The following is a 26,463-nucleotide window of genomic DNA, read 5'->3' as shown; positions in this document are numbered from 1 at the left end:
TATCAGCTGGTTGAGGGTAATGAACTCATGACTGTCAGCTGGTTGAGGGTGATGAACTCATGACTATCAGCTGGTTGAACATTTGTGAACTACATACCAAATTTCAAGTCTCTAGCTCATACCATTTCCGAGATATTGTCAAATTACACCGATGCCCGCCAAAAAGCAGTCAAAATGCCGCCAAGCGTTGCATCGATCTTAACCAAAAGTTTCGTGTCGCATCCTTGTCACACTTGACAGCTACATACAAAATTTCAAGTCTCTAGCTCTTACCGTTCTCGAGATATTTTGTTTACAGACAGAAGGACAAACAGACACACGGACCAATGGCTGAAACTTTGTATTTAGGCTCTAGGGACCTCAAAACGTGTTTGGGCACTAAAAACTGACCATCGAAAATTTGACCCGATTACATTACCTACGTTCCTTCCTACAGGATAAGGAAAGTAAAAAGAACGCGTAAATCTCTCAATTTGTCTTGATTCTTGGTGTCATAAAAACTCCATTCCTATAATAGATAAAGATATAGGTACCTAATAAGTACCTACCTAATAGTAAGTAAACCAAGGAAAATCGTTAGGCTATTAGCCAAGACACGCGTAAGGCACAAGACAAAATAGGCCAAACATGATAAAGAAAATAATACAATTTTGCGTTTCCAATTCCAAAGGGTTAAGCACGTGTCACGTGATGATTTCCTCTTTCGAAAGGGGTTAATGTAAATAGTAATGTTAGTACGTTTCATACAAAGTCCCTTCCGATATACCTATGTCTATTGTACCCTATATTTCTACCTTTACTCCTGCTAGAAGCGATCAATGAAAAAGCTTGCTATCTTAAAGGTAGATAGGTATTCCCGTGTACAACTGCATAGCTATCAAAATAAGTGTTTGTTATGATAGCAGAGGGCTGACTCTTGAAGGAAATATTTCGTATCTATTTAGTTTTCTACGCTTTTTTGGGTGCTATCTTGTAACTTTTAGGTCATAAGAACGCAGTGTTAATTTACGTCGATTTTTATTCTATAATTTTGACCGATTTTTTTCATCCCCTTTTAACTATCTAAAATGTAATTTTGTGTGAAAAATTCAATTTGTGTTTTGTAGAACTAATATCAAGCTAGTTTTGATTTTTATATTAAATTAATGGGAAATATTATCTAGGTATTTTATATCCATTTAAAATTGCCATGAAATGGAATATAAACATCTAGAACTATCTATCTACTTGTTAACCCTTAAGTAGGAACTCTTTTAAGGACTAAGGAGTGGCCTGTGATTTGTGATTGTTTTTAATGATACTCGGTAATCTCTATACCTCTATCTATACTTACTTTAAAATGGTTTCATATGTTACCCCTGTAGCTAACTGATAGAAAAGACGTGGTTTTTGTTATGAATTAGACCAAAAAAGGTAAGTAGCTTTTTTCAAAAAAAGGATAGGTATTTAAAGCATTATTGATCAACAAGCATCTTTAAATACCCTTAAATATTGACTTTAAATATTTATGAAGAAGCATGTGCGTGACTTATGTAGTAATGTGCATGGTGATGGAAATTAGTGCACTACACGCCTTACACTTGACTTTAGACCACGCTACGCCACTGGTACTCGTACCTATTATTGGCAATAAACAACTTATGAGGAAAAAGTAAAAAAGCTCAGTCACATACGTGCGTCCTTTCCTATCCTGACGGTTAGGCGTGGCTCCGTATTGCAGAAGTAGTGTCGTAGCATCGGCATGCCCCAGGGTTACCGCATAGAACAGGGCCGAACATCCGTTTGTGTCTATAACGTCCACATCTGCCCCGCACAGGGTTATAAGCGTCTCCAGACATTCTCGGTGACCGCGACTGGCGGCACAGTGGAGAGCTGGAATACAGAAAGATCCGGGTTCGATAAGTATGTTGTTTGGGAAGGGGAGCTAACACGTAGGTATTTTCTACCTGGGGATGAGGAAGGATAGGGGGACATTGAGAATGTTGGACAAAATAAACTGCGCTAGTGAACAGGATATCTCACAATTTTGGACACGCGAATAAGGTATTTTTTGTGACTCACTGAGATCATGGCTTACCAAGGTATACTCGTATTGTAATTCCTAACCTACAATCGATAAATGGGAGTGTAATGACAAGAAGGGGATGAGGGCTGTCATATGGAAGAAAAAAAGATATCCTTTCTTTATTCTGCCATCACCATTCGGCTACACCTTAAACCGCTACAACTACAACAAAAACAGGTAGGTATCCTAGAAATCTCTCTTTCTCTCTCTCTCTCTCTCTCTCTCTCTCGCTCGCTCGATGACAAGAAAATGCTACCACGTTATGTACAAAGTAAACCAACATTCCTTTCAGGAATTAAAGAGGCGCTTTCCAAACTACCTACACCTACACCAAAAGTCATTTTTTGGAACATTTTAGGATTAAAAGTCCAAGAAACAACGTTTTTAAGTCTGCATTGATTAATTGATGGGGATGAGGGCTGTCATATGGAAGAAAAAAAGATATCCTTTCTTTATTCTGCCATCACCATTCGGCTACACCTTAAACCGCTACAACAAAAACAAAAACAGGTAGGTATCCTAGAAATCTTTCTCTCTTTCTCTCTGTGGTGTCTTTCAAAAAAATTGTCGGATATATTATCTCATTCTTCCTTTTTTTCTTTGTTTATCTCTCTCTCTCATGTCTCACCTGTTAGTCCATCTTTGTCATGTGCTTCCACATTGGCTCCGGCTTTGACCAGGGCCAGTATGGCGTCTGAACTCCCCGCACTAGCTGCCCACAGAATGGGCTGGCGTCCATCTTTGTCTACCACATTGACATCAACGTTGTGATGTAGGAGAACCTTCAGGACTGCCAAGCCTGGACAAAATAGTGGCCATATTATCGACACCCTTTAAACACACGCCCATAACAACGGTCAGATTTTGATTGGGGGTTTTGGTTCTCTAGCAAGGGTAGAAACTAGAAAACGAATCAGGTTGTTTAAAAAATAATGTAAAAAAAAGTTGTGACTTTCGTTTGAGATGAATAGCTCACCCCAAAAGGGGATTTAGCTAAAATCCGGACACCTAGCTTAGATTTCGAAAAGCTTGACAGTACAACGAGGAAACGTTGCATTGCTTCTATGTTGAAAATCCTTTTCAGCTCAAGAAGACTCGGAAGGGCAATCTATTCGTAATGATTTTAATCAAATACCTATAGGATAAAAATGAACATGGGATGTACTCTTGTCGTAATAATTATGTACTAGAAGCGTTAAATAGGTAGTTTCTGTCTTAACAGTAAACGAGGAATTTAATTAATATCTACAGGGATTCGAACCATCACTCACCCACTCGCACGTCATTACCCATTTCGGAAGCATGGCCACACATCTGAGATGCGTAGTGGATAGGGTAACCGCCGTGTATGTCAGGGGTCGAGGGTTCGGCTCCCGCTGACAGAACTGTTTCCAACGCTTCTACCTCGCCGCATACTGAAAAAAATAAAATACATAGGTAGGTAATAATTATAACAAGTAAATAAGTATAAGTAATGGAACTTTATTTCCAAATAATTATAGGACTCCCTCGGAAATCCAAAGAGTTGGACAACTAGTACCTACCTAGCTAGTAGACAAAAAAGTAATATGAAGACAAAGATTTTGGTCAGAAATCACTCCAAACTACAACTACAGACCTACAATTTGCGAGTATGCATTGCAATGATAAAATTGGTGGAGATCTGGAGATACCATCACCACCTTGCTTGAGACTTAGAGATACACTTTGAAAATTTGTGTAAATGCCGTTTAACTATTTGTGTATGCAATGTGCAACATTGAAAGTATTGGTGGAGATGACACATCTTTGTTGGAGATGTTATCATCACCTTCCTGGACCTATACGCTTTGGAAATTTGTATGACCGCCGCAAAACTAATTGTGTATGCAATGTGCAACAATAAAAGTATTGGTGGAGATGATACTTCAACATATCAACAACCTTTCACCATACTAGGACCCTTCTTAGGTAATTATGAGTTGAAAAATTTCGTAAAGTAAATTAAGAGAAGTTTACCACCTTTTCTTTCACATTAATCGCAGCCCTTACAGGTGCCCTATTTTACTGTATTTTGTGTGCATACTTGCAGAGAGCCTAAAGTTTAACGAACTTGAAAGAAAGTTTATTTCTGTTCTTAACCTTCGAAGTGCCAAGAGTCAATTAAATTACCATTTTCTGCTCAAATATTAATAACAGATTGTTATCAAAGGTCAGTGAACAAAACACGAGCACTCCTGCCTAAGGGTGAGAGTGCGTGCGTTTTCCACTTCTGAATGTCAAAATTTCTACCTCATTTTTTGTGGCACTCCTTTTCTTTCAACTTTCCCTACCCCCTTCTCTCTATATCCCTTTCCCTACCCAATTTCCCTTGCATAATTCCCTCCCACCGTCTTTATTTTCCCCCGCCCCTCAGATTTGAGCTATAGGGATTTCCATGGGGGGATTAATACTCCATATTTTTTTCTCAGGGATTTTTTATAATTTTTTCCGTTGCGTGTTTCCGAAGCATTTTGAATAGAAAAAATAAACCTGATTTATACGTAGAGCAGGCGAGATTTCGCGTCAGATATAGACAGTAATAAACTACTAAGTATCATAGGGTAAACTATCAGGTCCTTTTGAACTTGGAAAGGCAAGAAATTATACACATATCCTTTTTTTTTTTTTTTTTTTTTTTTTTTTTTTTTTTTTGAGGCACTACTTAGTAGTACCTACTCAGTAGGTATAACTATACCTTACCTTCTTGCATTTCTACTATCGTTTATAGGAACAAAAAAGGCTTAACTGTCGTCATGAAACACATACATACATATGTAGGTAGACGTAAGTTAAAGCTATTCTAATTGCATGACGCTTGTTGACTTTCGTTCGAATAAAAGTTAAAGCACAACAACGGTCGAAAGTTAAAGGCTTTTACAGCACAATATGCTGATTTGCTAAAACTTAAATGGCAAAGGCCAAGGTCAATGGAAAACCTCGTGCAAAAGGATCAAAGGAAAATAATAAGATGATGTATTGTCTGTTCCTTTAATAACAGGGCGCAGAGAAAATGACCTCTAGACTCGTTTATGAAGTGTCTGTGTATAATTTCTTGCCTTTCCAAGTTCAAAAGGACCTGATAGTTTACCCCATGATACTTAGTAGTTTATTACTGTCTATATCTGACGCGAAATCTCGCCAGCTCTACGTATAAATCAGGTTTGTTTTTCCCATTCAAAATGCTTCGGAAACACGCAACGGAAAAAATTATAAAAAATCCCTGGGAAAAAAATATGGAGTATTAATCCCCCCATGGAAATCCCTATAGCTCAAATCTGAGGGGCGGGGAAAAATAAAGACGGTGGGAGGAAATTGTGCAAGGAAAATTGGGTAAGGAAAGGGAAATAGAGAGAAGGGGGTAGGGAAAGTTTGAAAGAAAGGGAGTGCCACAAAAAATGAGCTAGAAATTTTGACATTCAGAAGTGGAAAAACGCACGCACTCTCACCCTTAGGAGTGCTCGTGTTTTGTTCACTGACCTTTGATAACAATCTGTTATTAATATTTGAGTAGAAAATGGTAATTTAATTGAATCTTTTTTTTTTTTTTCTAATGCCATTTTTTTTTTTTTTTTTTGAGGCACTACTTAGTAGTACCTACTCAGTAGGTATAACTATACCTTACCTACTTGCATTTCTTCTATCGTTTATAGGAACAAAAAAGGCTTAACTGTCGTCATGAAACACATACCTACATACATATGTAGGTAGACGTAAGTTAAAGCTATTCCAATTGCATGACGCTTGTTGACTTTCGTTCGAGTAAAAGTTAAAGCACAACAACGGTCGAAAGTTAAAGGCTTTTACAGCACAATATGCTAATTTGCTAAAACTTAAATGGCAAAGGCCAAGGTCAATGGAAAACCTCGTGCAAAAGGATCAAAGGAAAATAATAAGATGATCTATTGTCTGTTCCTTTAATAACAGGGCGCAGAGAAAATGACCTCTAGAATCGTTTATGAAGTGTCTGTGTATAATTTCTTGCCTTTCCAAGTTCAAAAGGACCTGATAGTTTACCCTATGATACTTAGTAGTTTATTACTGTCTATATCTGACGCGAAATCTCGCCTGCTCTACGTATAAATCAGGTTTATTTTTTCTATTCAAAATGCTTCGGAAACACGCAACGGAAAAAATTATAAAAAATCCCTGAGAAAAAAATATGGAGTATTAATCCCCCCATGGAAATCCCTATAGCTCAAATCTGAGGGGCGGGGGAAAATAAAGACGGTGGGAGGGAATTATGCAAGGGAAATTGGGTAGGGAAAGGGATATAGAGAGAAGGGGGTAGGGAAAGTTGAAAGAAAAGGAGTGCCACAAAAAATGAGGTAGAAATTTTGACATTCAGAAGTGGAAAACGCACGCACTCTCACCCTTAGGCAGGAGTGCTCGTGTTTTGTTCACTGACCTTTGATAACAATCTGTTATTAATATTTGAGCAGAAAATGGTAATTTAATTGACTCTTGGCACTTCGAAGGTTAAGAACAGAAATAAACTTTCTTTCAAGTTCGTTAAACTTTAGGCTCTCTGCAAGTATGCACACAAAATACAGTAAAATAGGGCACCTGTAAGGGCTGCGATTAATGTGAAAGAAAAGGTGGTAAACTTCTCTTAATTTACTTTACGAAATTTTTCAACTCATAATTACCTAAGAAGGGTCCTATGGTGAAAGGTTGTTGATATGTTGAAGTATCATCTCCACAAATACTTTTAATGTTGCACATTGCATAGTTGCATACACAATTAGTTATGCGGCGGTCATACAAATTTCAAAAGCGTATAAGTCCAGGAAGGTGATGATAACATCTCCAACAAAGATGTGTCATCTCCACCAATACTTTTAATGTTGCACATTGCATACACAAATAGTTACACGGCATTTACACAAATTTTAAAAGTGTATCTCAAAGTAAGGTGGTGATGACATCTCCACCAATTTTATCATTGCAATGCATACTCGCAAATTGTAGGTCTGTAGCTGTAGTTTGGAGTAATTTCTGACCAAAATCTTTATCTTCATATTACCTTTTTGTCTACTAGGTAGGTACTAGTTGTCCAACTCTTTGGATTTCCGAGGGAGTCCTGTAATATTATTTGGAAATAAAGTGCCATCATCTCCACCAATTTTATCATTGCAATGCATACTCGCAAATTGTAGGTCTGTAGTTGTAGTTTGGAGTGATTTCTGACCAAAATCTTTATCTTCATATTACCTTTTTGTCTACTAGCTAGGTACTAGTTGTCCAACTCTTTGGATTTCCGAGGGAGTCCTATAATTATTTGGAAACAAAGTGCCATTACTTGTGGTAAACATTGGTTGTTAGGATTATTGAGATATGTATTGGGAAAAATCCTACAATGCTGCAGTGAGCACCAAAGTTGTGACATAATAACACAAAGAAATTGCATTTACAATAATCAATTAATCAATGCAGACTTAAAAACGTTGTTTCTTGGACTTTTAATCCTAAAATGTTCCAAAAAATGACTTTTGGTGTGGGTGTAGGTAGTTTGGAAAGCGCCTCTTTAATTCCTGAAAGGAATGTTGGTTTACTTTGTACATAACGTGGTAGCATTTTCTTGTCATTAACACTCCCATTTATCGATTGTAGGTTAGGAATTACAATACGAGTATACCTTGGTAAGCCATGATCTCAGTGAGTCACAAAAAATACCTTATTCGCGTGTCCAAAATTGTGAGATATCCTGTTCACTAGCGCAGTTTATTTTGTCCAACATTCTCAATGTCCCCCTATCCTTGGCTTGTACGAGTGTCCTTTCCTAGTTCTTGTGAACGAGTTATTTCTATGATTACAAACACATGAGCACACTGTCGGCGTGTAAAACGGTTTATCTGTAACGTTTGGTTCATTGCAAAACTTGTTGAAACCTTGGCTTGTACGAGTGTCCTTTCCTAGTTCTTGTGAACGAGTTATTTCTATGATTACAAACACATGAGCACACTGTCGGCGTGTAACACGGTTCATCGCAAAACTTGTTGAAGTCCTTCTGGACCCGATTGGCGGATGCTACTTTAATCTGTTTGCGTAGTTTCTCATCCTTTTCCAATTCTTTGACAAATCTATGGAAGTACATATCTGTAACGTTTGGTTTAGACCTGCCACTCTTGGGCTTCGTGTCTTTCTCCTTCCCCACAGGGCGCGATAATCTCTCAAGCCGTTTGGCTTCATAATAATCCGCCATCACTCGTAGATCTGCTTCAACCTCTCGGTCGCTAATCATCGGACGACTTTTTCGTCTAACTTTCTGTTTCTTGCTATCGTGAATCTCGCAACTGTACACCTTCTGACCTGCTCTCATTCTATCTGACTTCATTCTCTATGTGTTTGCTTATCTTGGCCAGGCTGAACTTGTGTGTGTATGTGTATGTGTTGTGTTAAGAATGAATAACATATGTAGAGCGAATCCTGTGTTTCAATGAAGTGATAATGAGGGAATTTTAACTTGAAAAATTACGCGTGATATTTTAAATGTTAAGAATGAATAACATATGTAGAGCGAATCCTGTGTTTCAATGAAGTGATAATGAGGGAATTTTAACTTGAAAAATTACGCGTGAGATTTTAAATTTTGAAAGTGTCTCGTTAAATGAGAATACAAGCCAGCCCATGTCTCCATGACGTAGTTTCATTTTGTAGTCTCACCACTAACCAATAAAGAAGGTGTGTAGGTGTACCTACCAATTTGATGTGAAATGAAAATTGTGATAAATAATACCATTTAACTGCATTGCATTTTTTTAATGGATGCCAATTCACAATCCATCAAGTTAAGTGTGACTATGATGTACCCTTGTCGCCATTGGGCAGTGGTGTGAGATTGAAAATGTTTGCTACGTGTTGGGTGTAGCGTTAGGTAGTAAGTATGTTAGTATGTTTGTAGTTGTGGTGTCAAGTTGTTTTGACTTAGCGGGGCGGACACCTACGGCGCTCCTTAATGATTGTTTGTTTGAGAGGGGTTTTAACCTTGAAGCTTTGGTCTTCCATCGGTGAACCCATTTTAGGAGGTTTATTATCATCCCTACTTATAAGAAAAAGAACCTACATATTAGTAAAGAAAGTTGGATACGAAAGTTGCGAACTTTTTTAAGCTTATAAATTTTATAAGGTAATAATCACTTTGGTAGGCTTCTTAATCTGAGATCCTCTGGACTCTAGAGCTTTCGAGCTAAGGATTTTTTCACTTTAGCAAACAAGAGGTGAAGAAAAATATGAAACATTGGATGCTCCATTCAAAGTATTAAAAAGTTTGAAAAAAGGAAATAACTAAAGAAGAGAAAAGTATTTAATCACTTTTTTTCTGATGTGTTGATGGCTCATGTGATGCTGGCGAAAAAAGTTGCTCGTGTAAAAAACTCAAGTAGTTTCTGGCATAAACATTTTAATAACTTTTTCAATATAGTTTTAATTGATTATTTTTTCTTTTGCTTTTTTTTCCTCTTTGCTGAAATGGATGGGTGCCATTCTGGCTATGACGCATTGCCCTCCTTTTCCCATCAATTTTGACGTCAGTAATTTTAAATAGTTTTATATCCTTCAAAAGTATATGTACCTACCTCCTTTTAAATTACCTGTCGTTAACACCTTATTAGTGAGTAATAATTTTATGTCGAGACGCATTGCTGTAGGCTGCATAACTATCTTATCAAAATCTCCTTTGTAAGTGCAACTGCACTAGAGGACTTTCTTAAAGGTGTTTAAAGCCACTAGAGTGATTTAGGGATAGGGTGCGAGGGGTAGCAATAATTTTATGTCGAGACGCATTGCTGTAGGCTGCATAACTATCTTATCAAAATCTCCTTTGTAAGTGCAACTGCACTAGAGGACTTCCTTAAAGGTGTTTAAAGCCACTAGAGTGATTTAGGGATAGGGTGCGAGGGGTAGGAGTGAGTCAGTATTTTCAAGTTAACTACTTGTATATAACGCCGCATCCCCTCCATGTATATGTATAAAATCTTAGACTTACCTGTCGCCCAGTGAACCACCGAATGTCCTTCATTGTCCTGTGAATTCACATTGGCTCTATGTGCTAGTAGTGTGTGAATGAGCGGCACATTGCCGGCTATGGCCGCCAGATGGAGCGGCGTGTAGCCATCTTCATCCGCGGCCTCGATTAGGTCGGGAGCTACCTCCAGGATGGTCTCCGCACACGACAGAATGGTGTTCTCCGCACAGTAGTGCAGTACAGTCTTGCGAGTCCGGTCACGCTCTCGAACCGCATTTGGCTGCGAAAATGAAATTAAATTATTTATGTAGAATTAATATTGCAAAAGGGGATGAAAAAAATCGGTCAAAATTATAGAATAAAAATCGACGTAAATTAACACTGCGTTCTTATGACCTAAAAGTTACAAGATAGCACCCAAAAAAGCGTAGAAAACTAAATAGATACGAAATATTTCCTTCAAGAGTCAGCCCTCTGCTATCATAACAAACACTTATTTTGATAGCTATGCAGTTGTACACGGGAATACCTATCTACCTTTAAGATAGCAAGCTTTTTCATTGATCGCTTCTAGCAGGAGTAAAGGTAGAAATATAGGGTACAATAGACATAGGTATATCGGAAGGGACTTTGTATGAAACGTACTAACATTACTATTTACATTAACCCCTTTCGAAAGAGGAAATCATCACGTGACACGTGCTTAACCCTTTGGAATTGGAAACGCAAAATTGTATTATTTTCTTTATCAAGTTTGGCCTATTTTGTCTTGTGCCTTACGCGTGTCTTGGCTAATAGCCTAATGATTTTCCTTAGTTTAAACGAAGAACTAGGAAAGGACACTCGTACAAGCCAAGGATAGGGGGACATTGAGAATGTTGGACAAAATAAACTGCGCTAGTGAACAGGATATCTCACAATTTTGGACACGCGAATAAGGTACCTTTATCTATTATAGGAATGGAGTTTTTATGACACCAAGAATCAAGACAAATTGACAGATTTACGCGTTCTTTTTACTTTCCTTATCCTGTAGGAAGGAAAGTAGGTAATGTAATCGGGTCAAATTTTGGATGGTCAGTTTTTAGTGCCAAAACACGTTTTACAAAGTTTCAGCCATTGGTCCGTTTGTCTGTTTGTCCTTCTGTCTGTCTGTAAACAAAATATCTCGAGAACGGTAAGAGCTAGAGACTTGAAATTTTGTATGTAGCTGTCAAGTGTGACAAGGATGCGACACGAAACTTTTGGTTAAGATCGATGCAACGCCTGGCGGCATTTTGACCGCTTTTTGGCGGGCATCGGTGTAATTTGACAATACCTCGGGAATGGTATGAGCTAGAGACTTGAAATTTGGTATGTAGTTCACAAATGCGACAAGGATATAACACAAAACGTTTGGTTGAGATAGGTGCTGCGGTTGACGGTATTTTGACCGCTTTTTGGCAGTTTTAGACCGTTTTTTGGCGGTTTTCAGCTATACCGCCTAAACGGTTAGAGATATTGTAAAAGTTACAATAGAAGAACACCTAAATAAGCATCATTCAATAGGATAAGGAAAGTCGTGTGATGTTCACACCAGATTTTTTTCTTCCTATCACTTTGATTGAATTGCATTTGTAGAGGTGTAGCAACACCACCCCACTTTCAACTTTAATAAATTATTGGTGTTAAGAATACACTTTATTAATTTTTAAAACGGATTAAAACAGATTAAAAAAATAATAATAATAAGTTTAGTGAATACACTTTATTAATTTTTAAAACGGATTAAAATAGATTTAAAAATAATAATAATAATGAATTTAGTATAAGTAGGTAACAAAATGACAAGAAAATGCTACCACGTTATGTACAAAGTAAACCAACATTCCTTTCAGGAATTAAAGAGGCGCTTTCCAAACTACCTACACCCACACCAAAAGTCATTTTTTGGAACATTTTAGGATTAAAAGTCCAAGAAACAACGTTTTTAAGTCTGCATTGATTATGAAATGCTTTTCCTTCCAAAACAAACTTGTGGTGATTACATGTTTACATAATAAAAAATAACAAACATAAATTTCTTGACCCCGCCGGGAATCGAACCCGGGTCTCCCGCGTGCAAGGCGAGTGCAGTGACCACTACGCCATGGGAGCTGACGATTAATTGATTATGAAATGCTTTTCCTTCCAAAACAAACTTGTGGTGATTACATGTTTACATAATAAAAAATAACAAACATTATAGTTACGACGTTATACATCCATGGAGTTATACGTACAGTATACACCCTCCTGGTAAATGTGCTAATAAAACTTACCCGACTTGCAAGGATGGCTTTCACTTCAGCATCTTTACCTTGCTGAGCAGCGTACATGAGAGATGTAGCTCCCTCCATTGTATTATGAACTTTCTTGTCAAACGAACCATTTTCCCATACCAAATTGGGCTCTGCACACACAAAAAATAACCAAATTATTGATTCGCGTATTATAGTTTATGCGAAGAAATTAAATACCTATTGGATTACCTGCTAGTAGCTCACGTAAAAAACTAACATCAGGAACTTCAAAGCATTAAAAAAAAATCTAAGCGCTTTCCATTACCTGGAGATTTTAGGGAAGATTTTCTTGGCGAATGAAAGCTCGCATCCATTTTTCACGCAAATAATAAAGGAACTTTTCTGATTGGCAACAAATTTGATCACAAATCGAAATTGGGCAGGGTAGTAAAATAACTAGGTCTTATAAGTAAGCTATCATAGCATGTAAAATCATTAAAAAAAAAAAACTTCAAAGGGTAAAATAACAACCAAAATCGGTTAAAAATAACTACAAAAGGGTACACTCCGGAAAGTTTGTGCTCCCAAAGAAGACCAGAAGAAGACTGAAAGGCCAAGAGCTTTTGCTGAAGTACTCTCTCAAAGTCCACTTGGAAGAAAATACGTAAACGACTCCGTTAGTAATGGACATGGAAATTCAGGACGATGGGATGGATGGGAAGAGGGATGGGTGGGTGGTTAGAGAACTGTAGGTGGAGGTGGAGTGGTGTGGTCACAGGGCCAGTTACAAGGGGGCTCATCTGGCCCCATTCGCCCCGGACTCGGGCTCATTAAAGGTCAACGCACACTTATCCGTATTTGATCACAAATCGAAATTGGGCAGGGTAGTAAAATAACTAGGTCTTATAAGTAAGCTATCATAGCATGTAAAATCATTAAAAAAAACTTCAAAGGGTAAAATAACAGCCAAAATCGGTTAAAAATAACTACAAAAGGGTACACTCCGGAAAGTTTGTGCTTCCAAAGAAGACCAGAAGAAGACTGAAAGGCCAAGAGCTTTTGCTGGAGTACTCTTTGCTCCCAAAGAAGACCAGAAGAAGACTGAAAGGCCAAGAGCTTTTGCTGAAGTACTCTTTCAAAGTCCACTTGGAAGAAAATACGTAAACGACTACGTTAGTAGTGGACATGGAAATTCAGGACGATGGGATGGATGGGAAGAGGGATGGGTGGGTGGTTAGAGAACTGTAGGTGGAGGTGGAGTGGTGTGGTCACAGGGCCAATTACAAGGGGGCTCATCTGGCCCCATTTGCCCCGGACTCGAGCTCCTTAAAGGTCAACGCACACTTATCCGTTCACAAAAAGCCCACTCTTAAACTTAGCTGTAGGGGTAAATGCCCCAAAAGATGGGTTAGGCTCATACAAATCTGCGAATCCATTTCCTTTCCGTCACCCACAGTCCGATACAGATAAGCGTGTATGGGCCGTAAGACTGCCCGGAACCAGCAATTCCCAATTTAGCTAACACTACCTAAGTAGGTAGGTATAGGTACATAGTACATATTTTTGTAAAAATAAAAAAAAAAACGCTGCAAGGAGGGGCCCATTATTGGAATAAAATTAGTCCTAGGGTCGGGTAGGCTGTGTACGGTCCTGGGTAAGGTATGTAAAAGAAATCTTGAGGTTGAAAAGGGTGGAAAAGAGGGGTTTGTGAAAGAGGCAGAGCTGAAACTCATTGGAAGGTCATTTCGTGACCGGAAGCCATTGAATTTGGCCCTTGACCTGAATGAGCAGTCAGACCTAGTCTTCGGGTCAGCTATATGGACTATGTAAACTCATCAAACTGTCTCGGGGAAAATCCAGGCGAAATAACGAGGCTAATTCGCGGTTTCTCGTGACGGAAAAGCTGACACCGATATGATACTCGAGTAGTTGAAGTTTTCGAGTTTTAATTATACAGGGTGCGCCAAAGATGGAGAAAGATGGAGATCTGTGCTCCAAAATTTCTTCGGACAAAATCCACGTGTTGGTAACGTAAAAATCATACACAAGGTAAAAAATTTTCGAACTTGAAAAAACACATCAAACCTGAACTTTGGAAATCGGAGATCAGGTCTATTCGGATCAAAATTTTGTGCTCTGGCTCGTGGTTTTAACAAAAATAGTTTATCGATTAAAATGAAAAAGTTATGATCTAAAAACTGACACTAGGTCTGTGATTTTTTAAAAAGTGGTTTTTTGGAGTTTTCTCGGTAACGAGGTCCAAGTTAGGAAAATGACCCACAGAACCTTGTTGGAAATGATGACATCTACCTATACCCTGAGCCATTATCAGTGATTTTCTGGTTGTAAACTCATCAAACTGTCTCGGGGAAAATCCAGGCGAAATAACGAGGCTAATTCGCGGTTTCTCGTGACGGAAAAGCTGACACCGAAATGATACTCGAGTAGTTGAAGTTTTAATTATACAGGGTGCGCCAAAGATGGAGAAAGATGGAGATCTGTGCTCCAAAATTTCTTCGGACAAAATCCGCGTGTTTGGTAACGTAAAAATCGTACATAACAAGGTAAATATTTTTCGAACTTGAAAAAACACATCAAACCTGACCTTTGGAAATCGGAGATCAGGTCTATTCGGATCAAAATTTTGTGCTCTGGCTCGTGGTTTTAACAAAAACAATTTATCGATTAAAATGAAAAAGTTATGATCTAAAAACTGACACTAGGTCTGTGATTTTTTAAAAAGTGGTTTTTTGGACTTTTCTCGGTAACGAGGTCCAAGTTAGGAAAATGACCCACAGAACCTTGTTGGAAATGATGACATCAACCTAACCTGAGCCGTTTTCAGTGTTTTTCTGGCGCACCCTGTATATAGTGTGCATCAGTTTTGTAATATGAGAAGCCTTCATATATTACATGAGTAGTTGGGCTAGGCCTTTGTAGGTACGTTGCATAATATGAGACCGATTAGACACAGAGAAACTAATGTTCTACAGTAGTATGAAACATTGTGAATATTAAGGTCATATTACTTGATAGAAATATGGAGATCACATCCACCATTTTCGATCTGTGGCACATTTGCACATCCACTAATAGTCTACAACCCTATATTAGATGTTTGTGAACCTCCGAGACTATTCAGGTAGGTATGGTCTCGAAGCATTCTCAGAAGTTAACAAACACATTAACAGGACTATTATTTCATTGCAGGATATATTTTTTTAATCTAGATTCTTCTAATGTTCCAAGTTTAAAAAGTTTAATTTTCACCTGGCTATTTCTCAGGCATAAATTTATCGCCCTTGTGTCTTGTGACCTAGTTTCCTGTTTTAAATGCTCCAAGCTTAAACATGATAAGTGATTTAAAATCCTGTGTCACTTTTTACTATCCTCGTGCAAACGTTTTTCCCGTCTACATCACTCTACCTGCGACGAAGGAATAATCCTGTTTACTAAGTTTTAGCAAGTTATATGTATAACTAATTATAGCTAGGTACCTACCATTTTTCTTTTTTTTTTGTACAAAAGATAATAAACACATAATAAAATATGTTGTTGTTGTTGGTAGTGTTGTTTTTTTTTTTTTTTAATAGAACAAAGGAACAAAGAAGAGGCCTTATCGTCCCAAAATCGAAGAGAGGAGGACAGGATAGAAGAAAGCCAGCCGTTCCGAGAACGAAAACGAACCTTATAATGAGCATTCTACATAATTTTAAAATCATGATGAATGTTGAATGTGCAAGTAGGGGAGGGGACTGGGGTGCTCCAAAGCTACTCTATTTAAGAATTCGAAAGTGGGACAAATATTTTGTAAATCGAGACGAACTTAATAGTTTTCACATTTTTACCTATGGGAGAAGATTAGAAAGAAACGACATTGAGAATTTTCGTCACGGAATGAACACGACTTGTTTTTTAATACGAGATTTTTCTTCTTTTATAACTGCGATTAAGTTTTGGAATGAGAGAAATAAAGGTGAAAAAGGTAATTTCCGAAGAAATGAAATAAGGTATAACACTGACCTGAAAAAAAAAGGAAATTAGATGCCTGATGCCTGTGTCCCATGATAACGCCAGCTAGAACGCAGAGAACGAGGGATTAGACGTTTTTTAGTGAGATTACTGTTATTTGTCGAAACGAGCAAATTAAACAGAATTTTCCTCTGCTTGGGATTCATATCTAATCGTTCTGATCTAAATAGTACAGGGAGGTACCTACTCGTAAACATAATTATTTTATGAGTAGGTACATATAACACTGACCTGTATGTCCCTTATTAGATGGGCGATAGTCAGCCTTTTTAGCTTGAAAAATATGTAGATCGCCCTCCTTGTAAGCGCTAGGTTGAGGGTTAATTGGGATTCATATCTAATCGTTCTGATCTAAATAGTACAGGGAGGTACCTACTCGTAAACATAATTATTTTATGAGTAGGTACATATATAACACTGACCTGTATGTCCCTTATTAGATGGGCGATAGTATCGCCCTCCTTGTAAGCGCTAGGTTGAGGGTTCGGTTTCCGAAATCGAAGAGAAAAATCATAGGTAAGATTCGTTCTCGGAACGGCTGACTTTCTTCTATCTTGTCCTCCTTTTCTCTTGGATTTCGGGACGGTAAAACCCCCGTTGTTACAGTTCCCACTATCAGGACTAAAAAAAAAAAAAGTAGATGGGAGCTACCTACCCTATCTACTCTTTATGAATAGATTCTGATATGAGAAAGATGCGTGTTGATCAATAATGTTTTAAATATCTTTTTTTGAAAAAAAGCTACTTACCTTTTTTGGTCTAATTCATAAGAAAAACCACGTCTTTTCTATCAGTTAGCTACAGGGGTAACATAATATGAAACCATTTTAAAGTAAGTATATAGATAGAGGTATAGAGATTACCGAGTATCATTAAAAACAATCACAAATCACAGGCCACTCCTTAGTCCTTAAAAGAGTTCCTACTTAAGGGTTAACAAGTAGATAGATAGTTCTAGATGTTTATATTCCATTTCATGGCAATTTTAAATGGATATAAAATACCTAGATAATATTTCCCATTAATTTAATATAAAAATCAAAACTAGCTTGATATTAGTTCTACAAAACACAAATTGAATTTTTCACACAAAATTACATTTTAGATAGTTAAAAGGGGATGAAAAAAATCGGTCAAAATTATAGAATAAAAATCGACGTAAATTAACACTGCGTTCTTATGACCTAAAAGTTACAAGATAGCACCCAAAAAAGCGTAGAAAACTAAATAGATACGAAATATTTCCTTCAAGAGTCAGCCCTCTGCTATCATAACAAACACTTATTTTGATAGCTATGCAGTTGTACACGGGAATACCTATCTACCTTTAAGATAGCAAGCTTTTTCATTGATCGCTTCTAGCTGGAGTAAAGGAACGCCAGAGTTTGCCAAGATTATGAGGTGAAATTCAGGGTCAGGATTATGAGGTGAACAGCTTGCCAACGCAACTGGAGAGTGACAGAGAACCGTCTCTCTCCTACCCGGATAATTGTCCCCTCCCACTAGTACTTATCACTATAGAGAATGTGAATCATCTACTTATAGTGATAATGATGCCAGAATTGAATGCCGTGTTCAGGTGATCTTCAGGACTTTCCGCGGGAAGTCTGGAAACAGCTTGGCATAATGGTCATCCTCGGGCAAGATGTAGTCAGACATCAGGCACACAACCTGAAAAGAAGAATAACTGAATATTAGGCATAAAATTAACCCTGAGGTTTGGCAAAACAATATCGGCGGGCATCGGTGTAATTTGACAATATCTCGGAAATGGTATGAGCTAGAGACTTGAAATTTGGTATGTAGTTCACAAATGCGACAAGTATATAACACTAAACGTTTGGTTGAGATAGGTGCTGCGGTTGGCGGTATTTTGACCGCTTTTTGGCAGTTTTAGACCGTTTTTTGAGGAGTATCACTCGTTACTACTGCTGTAATAACTGAGCTCTTGAGGCAAAGATCTGAAAAAAATAACACTATTATTATTAGTTAAATAAGTACGTCTGGTTTCGCCCTCCCAGTTGGCACAATGTATTTTTCCTAAGCCCCATTTTTTTATTCCATCACCCTCAACCAGCTGATAGTCATGAGTTCATCACCCTCAACTAGCTGATAGTCATGAGTTCATTAGTCATTACCCTTCATTCAATAGGATAAGGAAAGTCGTGTGATGTTCACACCAGATTTTTCTTCCTATCACTTTGATTGAATTGCATTTGTAGAGGTGTAGCAACACCACCCCACTTTCAACTTTAATACAATTCCCTATGCTATTTCCTTATTATGTTTTTACTTAATTAAATAATTATACAGATACGAGTATCCATTTATTGTTCGGTACAAAATTGTGAAATGGAAAAATGAAATAAAAATAAAATTGTCCCACCTGCGATGGTAAAACATGATACTTGATACATGCCTACCTAATAAAGTTAATTAAGTAGGTACCTAATAGTCGATGTAAAGTCGATACGGGTAAGTGTGATCAGTTGATTACATATTTATTAAAAGCTCCTTCCAGATCGGTGGAAAATTATTTGTGTCGATCTACCCATTGTCAATTTTGTGTTATACGAGCACTAAGCTCCTTTGGTCGTTGTTCAAATCTACCTTCAACTGTTGTTTTGTCATTTATAAAACTTTAATGTAAAATTTTGGAAATTTTGGACTTGGAGTTTTCATTTCGTTTTCTGCTGTCATGATACTGAAGTCATTTATTTTATTATACACAGGTGAGTAAGTAAGTCTTCTTTGATTTTAGCTATTTTTTTATCAATATGTTTTATGGAGGGGGCTGTTAAAAAAGGAGTTCCTATCAACTCAAAATCGAAGAAAGAGGAGGACAGAATGGAAGAAAGCCAGCCGTTCCAAGAACGTACATTTAAGATGTTACGAAAATTATTTGTGTCGATCTACCCATTGTCAATTTTGTGTTATACGAGCACTAAGCTCCTTTGGTCGTTGTTCAAATCTACCTTCAATTATTGTTGTTTTGTTATTTATAAAATTTTAAAAATTTTGGACTTGGAGTTTTCATTTCTTTTTCTGCTGTCATGATACTGAAGTCCTTTATTTTATTATACACAGGTGAGTAAGTCTTCTTTGATTTTAGCTATATTTTTTTTATTTTTTTTTTTTTATCAAGATGTTTTATAGAGGGGGCTGTTAAAAAAGGAGTTCCTATCAACTCAAAATCGAAGAAAGAGGAGGACAGAATAGAAGAAAGCCAGCCGTTCCAAGAACGTACATTTAAGCTGTTAATAGGATTAAAAGTCCAAGAAACAACGTTTTTAAGTCTGCATTGATTATGAAATGCTTTTCCTTCCAAAACAAACTTGTGGTGATTACACGTTTACATAATAAAAAATAACAAACATTTTTGAATTTGGGAAAAAAATCATTTGAAAACTTTTAGGCGCGAAAAACGAAGTGGTAATCATTCTACCACTGCCTTATTAAGGGTTAACCCTTTGGAATTGGAAACGCAAAATTGTATTATTTTCTTTATCAAGTTTGGCCTATTTTGTCTTGTGCCTTACACGTGTCTTGGCTAATAGCCTAATGATTTTCCTTGGTTTAAACTTACTATTAGGTAGGTACTTATTAGGTACCTATATCTTTATCTATTATAGGAATGGAGTTTTTATGACACCAAGAATCAAGACAAATTGACAGATTTACGCGTTCTTTTTACTTTCCTTATCCTATAGGAAGGAAAGTAGGTACCTAATGTAATCGGGTCAAATTTTCGATGGTCAGTTTTTAGTGCCCAAACACGTTTTGAGGTCCCTAGAGCCTAAATACAAAGTTTCAGCCATTGGTCCGTGTGTCTGTTTGTCCTTCTGTCCGTAAACAAAATATCTCGAGAACGGTAAGAGCTAGAGACTTTAAATTTTGTATGTAGCTGTCAAGTGTGACAAGAATGCGACACGAAACTTTTGGTTAAGATCTATGCAACGCTTGGCGGCATTTTGACCGCTTTTTGGCGGGCATCGGTGTAATTTGACAATATCTCGGAAATGGTATGAGCTAGAGACTTGAAATTTGGTATGTAGTTCACAAATGCGACAAGGATATAACGTTTGGTTGAGATAGGTGCTGCGGTTGGCGGTATTTTGACCGCTTTTTGGCAGTTTTAGACCGTTTTTTTTTTGCGATTTTCAGCTATACCGACTAAACGGTTTGAGATATTGTAAAAGTTACAATAGAAGAACCCCTAAATAAGCGGAGAAGAAAGACAGGATAGGAGAAAGAAGAACCTTATCTGTTTAGGATAAAATCCGCCCCCCTAGTTAGCTTCTAAGTTCTAAGGTAGCGTCTTGTAAGCGCTAGGTCGCTGGTTTGATTCTCGTCCAGGGTGAATTAAGGTGTCCAGTTAAGGTTCATTCTCGAAACGATTTTCTTTTTACTCCCTGTTCTCTTTCTCTCTTCGGTTTCTGGACGACAAGACCTCTGTTGTTACACTTCCCTACATCTAATCTTCACTGACATGTTATTGTGAAAATGGCATCTCCACCAATATGAAATTTACTGTGAAAATGATATCTCCACTCATTTCCAAAAAAAAGACCTTTAATTTGATATATAGGTCGACCAGGTTAGGATAAGTCCTTCCATGGGGACAGAATGACAGAGTGACAGACAGACAGACGACACCGAAGCGAATACAATAGTCCGTCCCTTTTACCTTTTTATTACTATTGTAATAATAAAGGAATGACGGACTAAAAACTGTGATATCTAATTGAAGATGCTTGGAATGCCTTTTAATAGCGCTAGACCGCGGGTCCGGTGCCCACTTGGGGAAAATTTTATCCTAAACAACCTAAACAGATAAGCTTTGTTCTCGGGACGGCTCTGCTCGCTTTCTTCTACCCCGTTTTCATTCTCTCCACGATTTCGAGACGATAAGACCGCCGTGCCGTTGTTACAGTTCCGCCTATTAAACCTCTTAGAAAATAGTATGTTACGTTAATTTTTGGACACCCTGTACGAGATATAAGTAGGTGTGTTATGATATCATTGTGAACTAGAGGTACTTACAATTTAAATTGCGAGTCTATTAGATACCAATAGTAAAATAGGAAGACTGGGTACCTCATTTCTAATTCAATTGTTATACAGGATGGTGATGATGAGAGGTAATTTTTGTACCGAAAATAAAATATGTAGAATACATAGCTCGAATGAGACGAAGTTTTTTTTCTGTGACAAACGAGGTTCCGAAATCGAAGTGAGGACAGAATAGAAGAAAGCCAGCCGTTCCAAGAACGTACATTTAAGCTGTTAACAAGAACGTAACTTCACTTTTGAGAGAACGTACGCAAAAATCGCGATCTAGCAGTCAGTTTACAAGGCAGACGCACAACCCTCCAAGCTAACAACGCTGCGCTGGCGCTGGCCGTATAATCTCTTTGTTTCAGCTGTCAGTTTAAGCCAGAGTTTACGCAAGCTACAACTGGCGTTTCAATGGCGGACAATGGACTACGAGTATCCTACTGAAAAGATTAGACAGTACGCCAAAATTTCCAAGAACTTCATTCCGGAAAACAACCTGCCGGTCGGAATGGAAGTCTGGCGAAATAAGCTGTTTGTGACTGTGCCCCGATGGAGAGAAGGTAAGACAGATGTTAACCTGTGAGTACACGCGTTAAAAATCCGAACGTCAGTACACGCGTGTAGAGAAAAAAATCTCACACACCTGTACGAAAATGTGAAAGAAATCCCCAAGTTTTTTGGTTTACTGGACAAAATTTGCACCACCATTTTTGTGTTCCTGGTAAAAAGACTTTTAATTTGATATATATGTATGTAGGTCGACCAGGTTTGGATAAGTCCTTCTACGGGGACAGACAGAGTGACAGATAGACGACACCGAAGCGAATACAATAGCCCGTCCCTTATACCTTTTTATTACTATCGTAATAATAAAGGAAGGACGGGCTAAAAAGAGATGACCTTATACTCAAAATACCCAGTGTAAATTTCATCGCTTTCGGACCAGGCCAGAGTTGCAGCAAAGTTGATGTTCCAAGAAGTGTTCACAGCTGATTGGACCCATGACCTGAACAAAAGAAAAAGAAGTTTATTTCAATAATGAACACCAAAAAATAATACAAGAAGAGTTGAAAACTGCTGTTTCGGACTTATTAGACCTCATCAGCTAGCCAAAGCCCGAAATGTAACACAGATGATCCATGTTTCGTGAGCAGACTAGGACAGCTGTTTTCGACGTCCTATAGAAACGTCAATTTACCTTTTGGTAAACTGTCGTTTTACAGAAGTTTAGAACAACCGCCACCAATACCTGGGTTATCAATTGCCTGACAGGATGCTGTCCCTAGGAAAGGTACCTGTCAGCAGTCAACTGTGAATCCAGGTATTAGTAGAGGATAAGGAAGGATGAACGGATTATTTTGGTACTCGATGACCAAAACAGCCATTTTCTCATAGATCTCCTCACATACATACGAGTAAACCCAACAGCTTAAAAAAAGTCCCACCACCAACCATTTATCCTAGGTACTGTGATTCCTGATGCGGTGATCCTGAAGGACTGGGGCAGAGTGCAGTGTATAGAAGTGCCTGTACTGAATATGCTGCAGATGGTCTGGTAGTCTGAAGATGGTCTGGAAGTCTGCAGGCAGATTGGCATTCCGGAATCGTCATCCTGGGGGTAAAGATGGATTCAGACAGGCATCTCACACTTATCCACCTTTAAAGAAGGAGAGAAGGGAACAATTAGTGTTTATGGACGATTAGACTCCCCCACCCATGAAAAAAAAAGCTCATTTAATTTTATTTATTTATATGAAAATGGTGTCTACTGACAAGGACCTACTCAAAACTCATAGGTACCTATCGATTACTCATTTACCAACCCCCATTACCTGCTTACATGCCATTATGGGGTATGAGCCCAAGATTTCCCTCAACTCACTACCATCATAGAATGCTCTACCTGTATTTTTTTACATGCCACATTGGGATTTGAACCCACCTATTATGTCCCCTCCCTACCCATGCTTTAGCATAACACAGAGTATTCTGTCTTCTCCCACCCATGCTTTAGCATAACACAGTGTTGTGTTCCCTCCCCACCCATGCTTTAGCAACACACAGTATTGTGTCCCGCCCCCCTAGTACTTATCACTACACAGAATCCGAAACAGCAGACTTGACCACGGTGTACCGCGCTGTAGCACATCTAGGTTAGGTTAGATCACATCTCTTCAGCCATTCAGCAAGAACAATACAATAAAGATATGTCTAAGAAAATTCATGAAGAACTAGTGGGTAGAGAAATCGTTAAAGTAGATGTACACATGGGACTATAAACAGGGAGGAGAACAGCTAACCCTAACCAGCCTAGCTAACTGGCAGTTCTTCAAAGGGTTCTCTCTGCTTTTGAAGAACAAGTCCTCACGATGGTTGACTGCGGTTCAGGACGAGTCTATTAAACATGGCTAGAGACCATCACCCCGGTGTATGGCAGATACAAAAAGATATCTTCTCTTTAATATGCCATCACCATTCGGCGAAAGCTAAAGCCGCTACAACAACAGCAATTTTAATTCTACATAAATAATTTAATTTCATTTTCCTAGGCAGGGTGGATTGGGGGTAATTTTGAGGCACCAACTTTAAAGCTGTGTTCACTTTTAGTTGACCTCGTCGATCGATGAGGTGAAGAGGTCAAAATTGCATTTGTTCTTAATCTTAACTTACCCCAAGCCTACATCGTAAAACTCAGTAGTGTAGTGGTTAGTGCCTAGGCAGGGTGGATTGGGGGTAATTTTGAGGCACCAACTTTAAAGCTGTGTTCACTTTTAGTTGACCTCGTCGATCGATGAGGTGAAGGGGTCGAAATTGCATTTGTTCTTAATCTTAACTTACCCCAAGCCTACATCGTAAAACTCAGTAGTGTAGTGGTTAGTGCGTTATGGTAAGTACTGTCCATGTTATGGTAAGTACTGTCGATGTTATAGTAAGTACTGTCCATGTTATGGTAAGTACTGTCCATGTTATAGTAAGTACTGTCCATGTTATAGTAAGTACTGTCCATGTTATAATAAGTACTGTCCATGTTATAGTAAGTACTGTCCATGTTATAGTAAGTACTGTCCATGTTATGGTAAGTACTGTCGATGTTATAGTAAGTACTGTCCATGTTATGGTAAGTACTGTCCATGTTATGGTAAGTACTGTCGGGTTAGTGCGGTGGACTCTGGATCTGGAGGTTGGTGGTTCGAATCCAGGTCAAGTCACAACATTTAGCGTAGTCTATTAAGCGGGGAACATCATATTTGTGACAAGCATTTATGCTTAACACAATTAAAATTCCTTTTTTTAGTTGCTTCTGGATCAAAACTGTTTGGTAAATCCCGTGATGCGAACCAACAAAGGTCAGCTGATGACCCCCCTGGATGCTGCCCTGTACAAAAACAATCGTGGATGTGCCAAATTTTTACAATTACATGGCGGAGTTCCTGCCAATAGATTAACTAGCGAAACAGCGGCACTACGAGCAACTAGCAAGTGAGTTAACAATAATTTTAAGTGGATGTCACCCAGTCATGACTTTAATTGCTACCGTTTATATCTTTTAGTACTACCTATTTTGCTGACTTTTGATACAATGTCGCCATTGACCGCAATGATCGGTAGACGTTGATAGTTAACTATGTTTGACTTTCCAGCTATATCCATTCGAAAAAAAAAAAAAAAAATAAAAAAAAAAAAAAAAAAAAAAAAAAAAAAAAAAAAAACAACAATATCTTATCTTAAAGAGAAAACGATAGAATAGACCCGATCCATCCCAAAATACACATAACGAACAAACTAATGTCCTAGAGGTGTTCAATATTTATGCCAAATTTAATCAAAATCGGAAAACCCGTTGGAGATATGGCGTGTTTAAGCACTCTACTGAAAGCTAAACATCCCCTTAGAATAGTTAAAGTACTTCACGGGTGCGGGTTCGATTCCTGCCCGGGGCGAACTCTATCCTAAACAGACAAGGTTCGTTCGCGGAAAGGCTGACTTTCTCTAATCCTATCCTCTTCGATTTTGAGACGATAAGACTTCAAAAGTTACAGTTCCCTCTAAGTATCTAGTTTACAATGCAATTGAAGAAATTGCAATACAAGAAACAATCGATGCCTTTCTGTTTTCTCTTGCAGATATCATTTGGAACGTCGAATATTTCACGAGCTTCTGGAATTGAAAAGGCTGCAAATCAGAGCGGGGAAATCTAACGAACAAGTTCTGGTGAAACGACTGGTGGACGATTACAAGAAAGCAGGCCTTATTGTGGGCCTGAAACAATATGATGGAATCTATACGTTTAAACATTTTGAACGCTACTTGTACGGTAAGTTATTGAAACCGAAGCTACGGACGGGACGGCACGCTATGGTAAGAATTGTGGTGGAAATTAGTGTAGAAACTTGGGCCAGACACTCACTATCAGGTAAACCTGCTCAGGTCTGTCTGTCAGGTCTACCTGATAGTGTGTGTGCTCATCAGGTATCAGGTAGACCTGACAGGTGGACCCTTTTAGCCGTACCTGATAGGTCTACCCGATAGTGAATGGCAGGCCTTTGAAAATGTGTGTACATTTAAAACACAAAGAGGCCAGCACAGTTAGCTTGGTTGATAGCGCGTCTGCCTTGTAGGCCGTGGGTTCGACTCCCGCCCGGGGCTGATTTTATCCTGAACGGATAATGTTCGTTGTCGGAACGGCTGGCTTTCTCCTATCCTGTCTTCCTTCTCTCTTCGATTTCGGGATGATAAGACCTTAGCAGTTACAGTTCCCTCTGTCAAACCTCCTAATAAAAAAAATCTTTTCCTGTTCCAGATCAATTGCGACTCCTCCAGCAATCTTCCTGCAGGAAGCTCATCCCTCGCATCAAATCCAGTGATGACTACGATAAACTCACTCAGGAACTGAAGCGGACCCGAGCCGGGAAAACAGTCCTGGAAAACATTCACGTCCCGGAAAATCCGTTCCACTGTACGCATAGCACATACCGATGCTTCCATGCTACTCACGCGTACACGGGAATACCTTGCGCTGCCTATAGTAAGTACTGTCCATGTTATAGTAAGTACTGTCCATG

General features: G+C 38.4%; 2 protein-coding genes across 3 annotated transcripts; both read right to left on the bottom strand.

The window, feature by feature from the left end:
* Nucleotides 1–1,677: 1,677 nt before the first annotated feature.
* Nucleotides 1,678–22,322, bottom strand: LOC103524287 (serine/threonine-protein phosphatase 6 regulatory ankyrin repeat subunit C-like; the record flags this gene model as incomplete). Its single annotated transcript, XM_026833371.1, has 6 exons — nucleotides 22,317–22,322; nucleotides 12,350–12,480; nucleotides 10,071–10,329; nucleotides 3,337–3,480; nucleotides 2,694–2,864; nucleotides 1,678–1,872 (listed from the first exon to the last, which is right to left on the bottom strand). Coding segments are annotated over exons 2-6 (847 nt in total), but the record flags the coding sequence as incomplete, so codon positions are not given.
* On the bottom strand, nucleotides 7,580–8,570 carry LOC103524271. 2 transcript variants are annotated; one of them, XM_008489285.2, is made up of 2 exons: nucleotides 7,975–8,570; nucleotides 7,580–7,841 (listed from the first exon to the last, which is right to left on the bottom strand). In XM_008489285.2, exons 1-2 carry the CDS (start codon nucleotides 8,418–8,420, stop codon nucleotides 7,826–7,828), a joined length of 462 nt encoding a protein of 153 aa, XP_008487507.1. In that variant the 5' UTR covers nucleotides 8,421–8,570; the 3' UTR covers nucleotides 7,580–7,825. The 2 variants fall into 2 exon arrangements, with proteins under 2 accessions (XP_008487507.1, XP_008487504.1); XM_008489282.2 differs by having other exon boundaries at nucleotides 7,580–7,973; nucleotides 8,089–8,570.
* Nucleotides 22,323–26,463: the final 4,141 nt, after the last annotated feature.

This window comes from Diaphorina citri, unplaced genomic scaffold (assembly GCF_000475195.1).
Source record: "Diaphorina citri unplaced genomic scaffold, Diaci psyllid genome assembly version 1.1 scaffold90, whole genome shotgun sequence".
NCBI classification, from domain to species: Eukaryota; Metazoa; Arthropoda; class Insecta; order Hemiptera; family Psyllidae; genus Diaphorina; species Diaphorina citri.
Note: the sequence above shows the minus strand (reverse complement) of the source record. Positions and strands in the feature narration are given on the sequence as shown.

Coding starts and splice junctions, on each gene's coding strand:
- LOC103524271 (XM_008489282.2), bottom strand. CDS start 8,420: ATGAAGTCAGATAGAATGAGAGCAGGTCAGAAGGTGTACAGTTGCGAG. Junction 7,974..8,088: donor GCCAATCGGGTCCAGAAGGA/CTTCAACAAGTT, acceptor TACAAGCCAAGG/TTTCAACAAGTTTTGCAATG.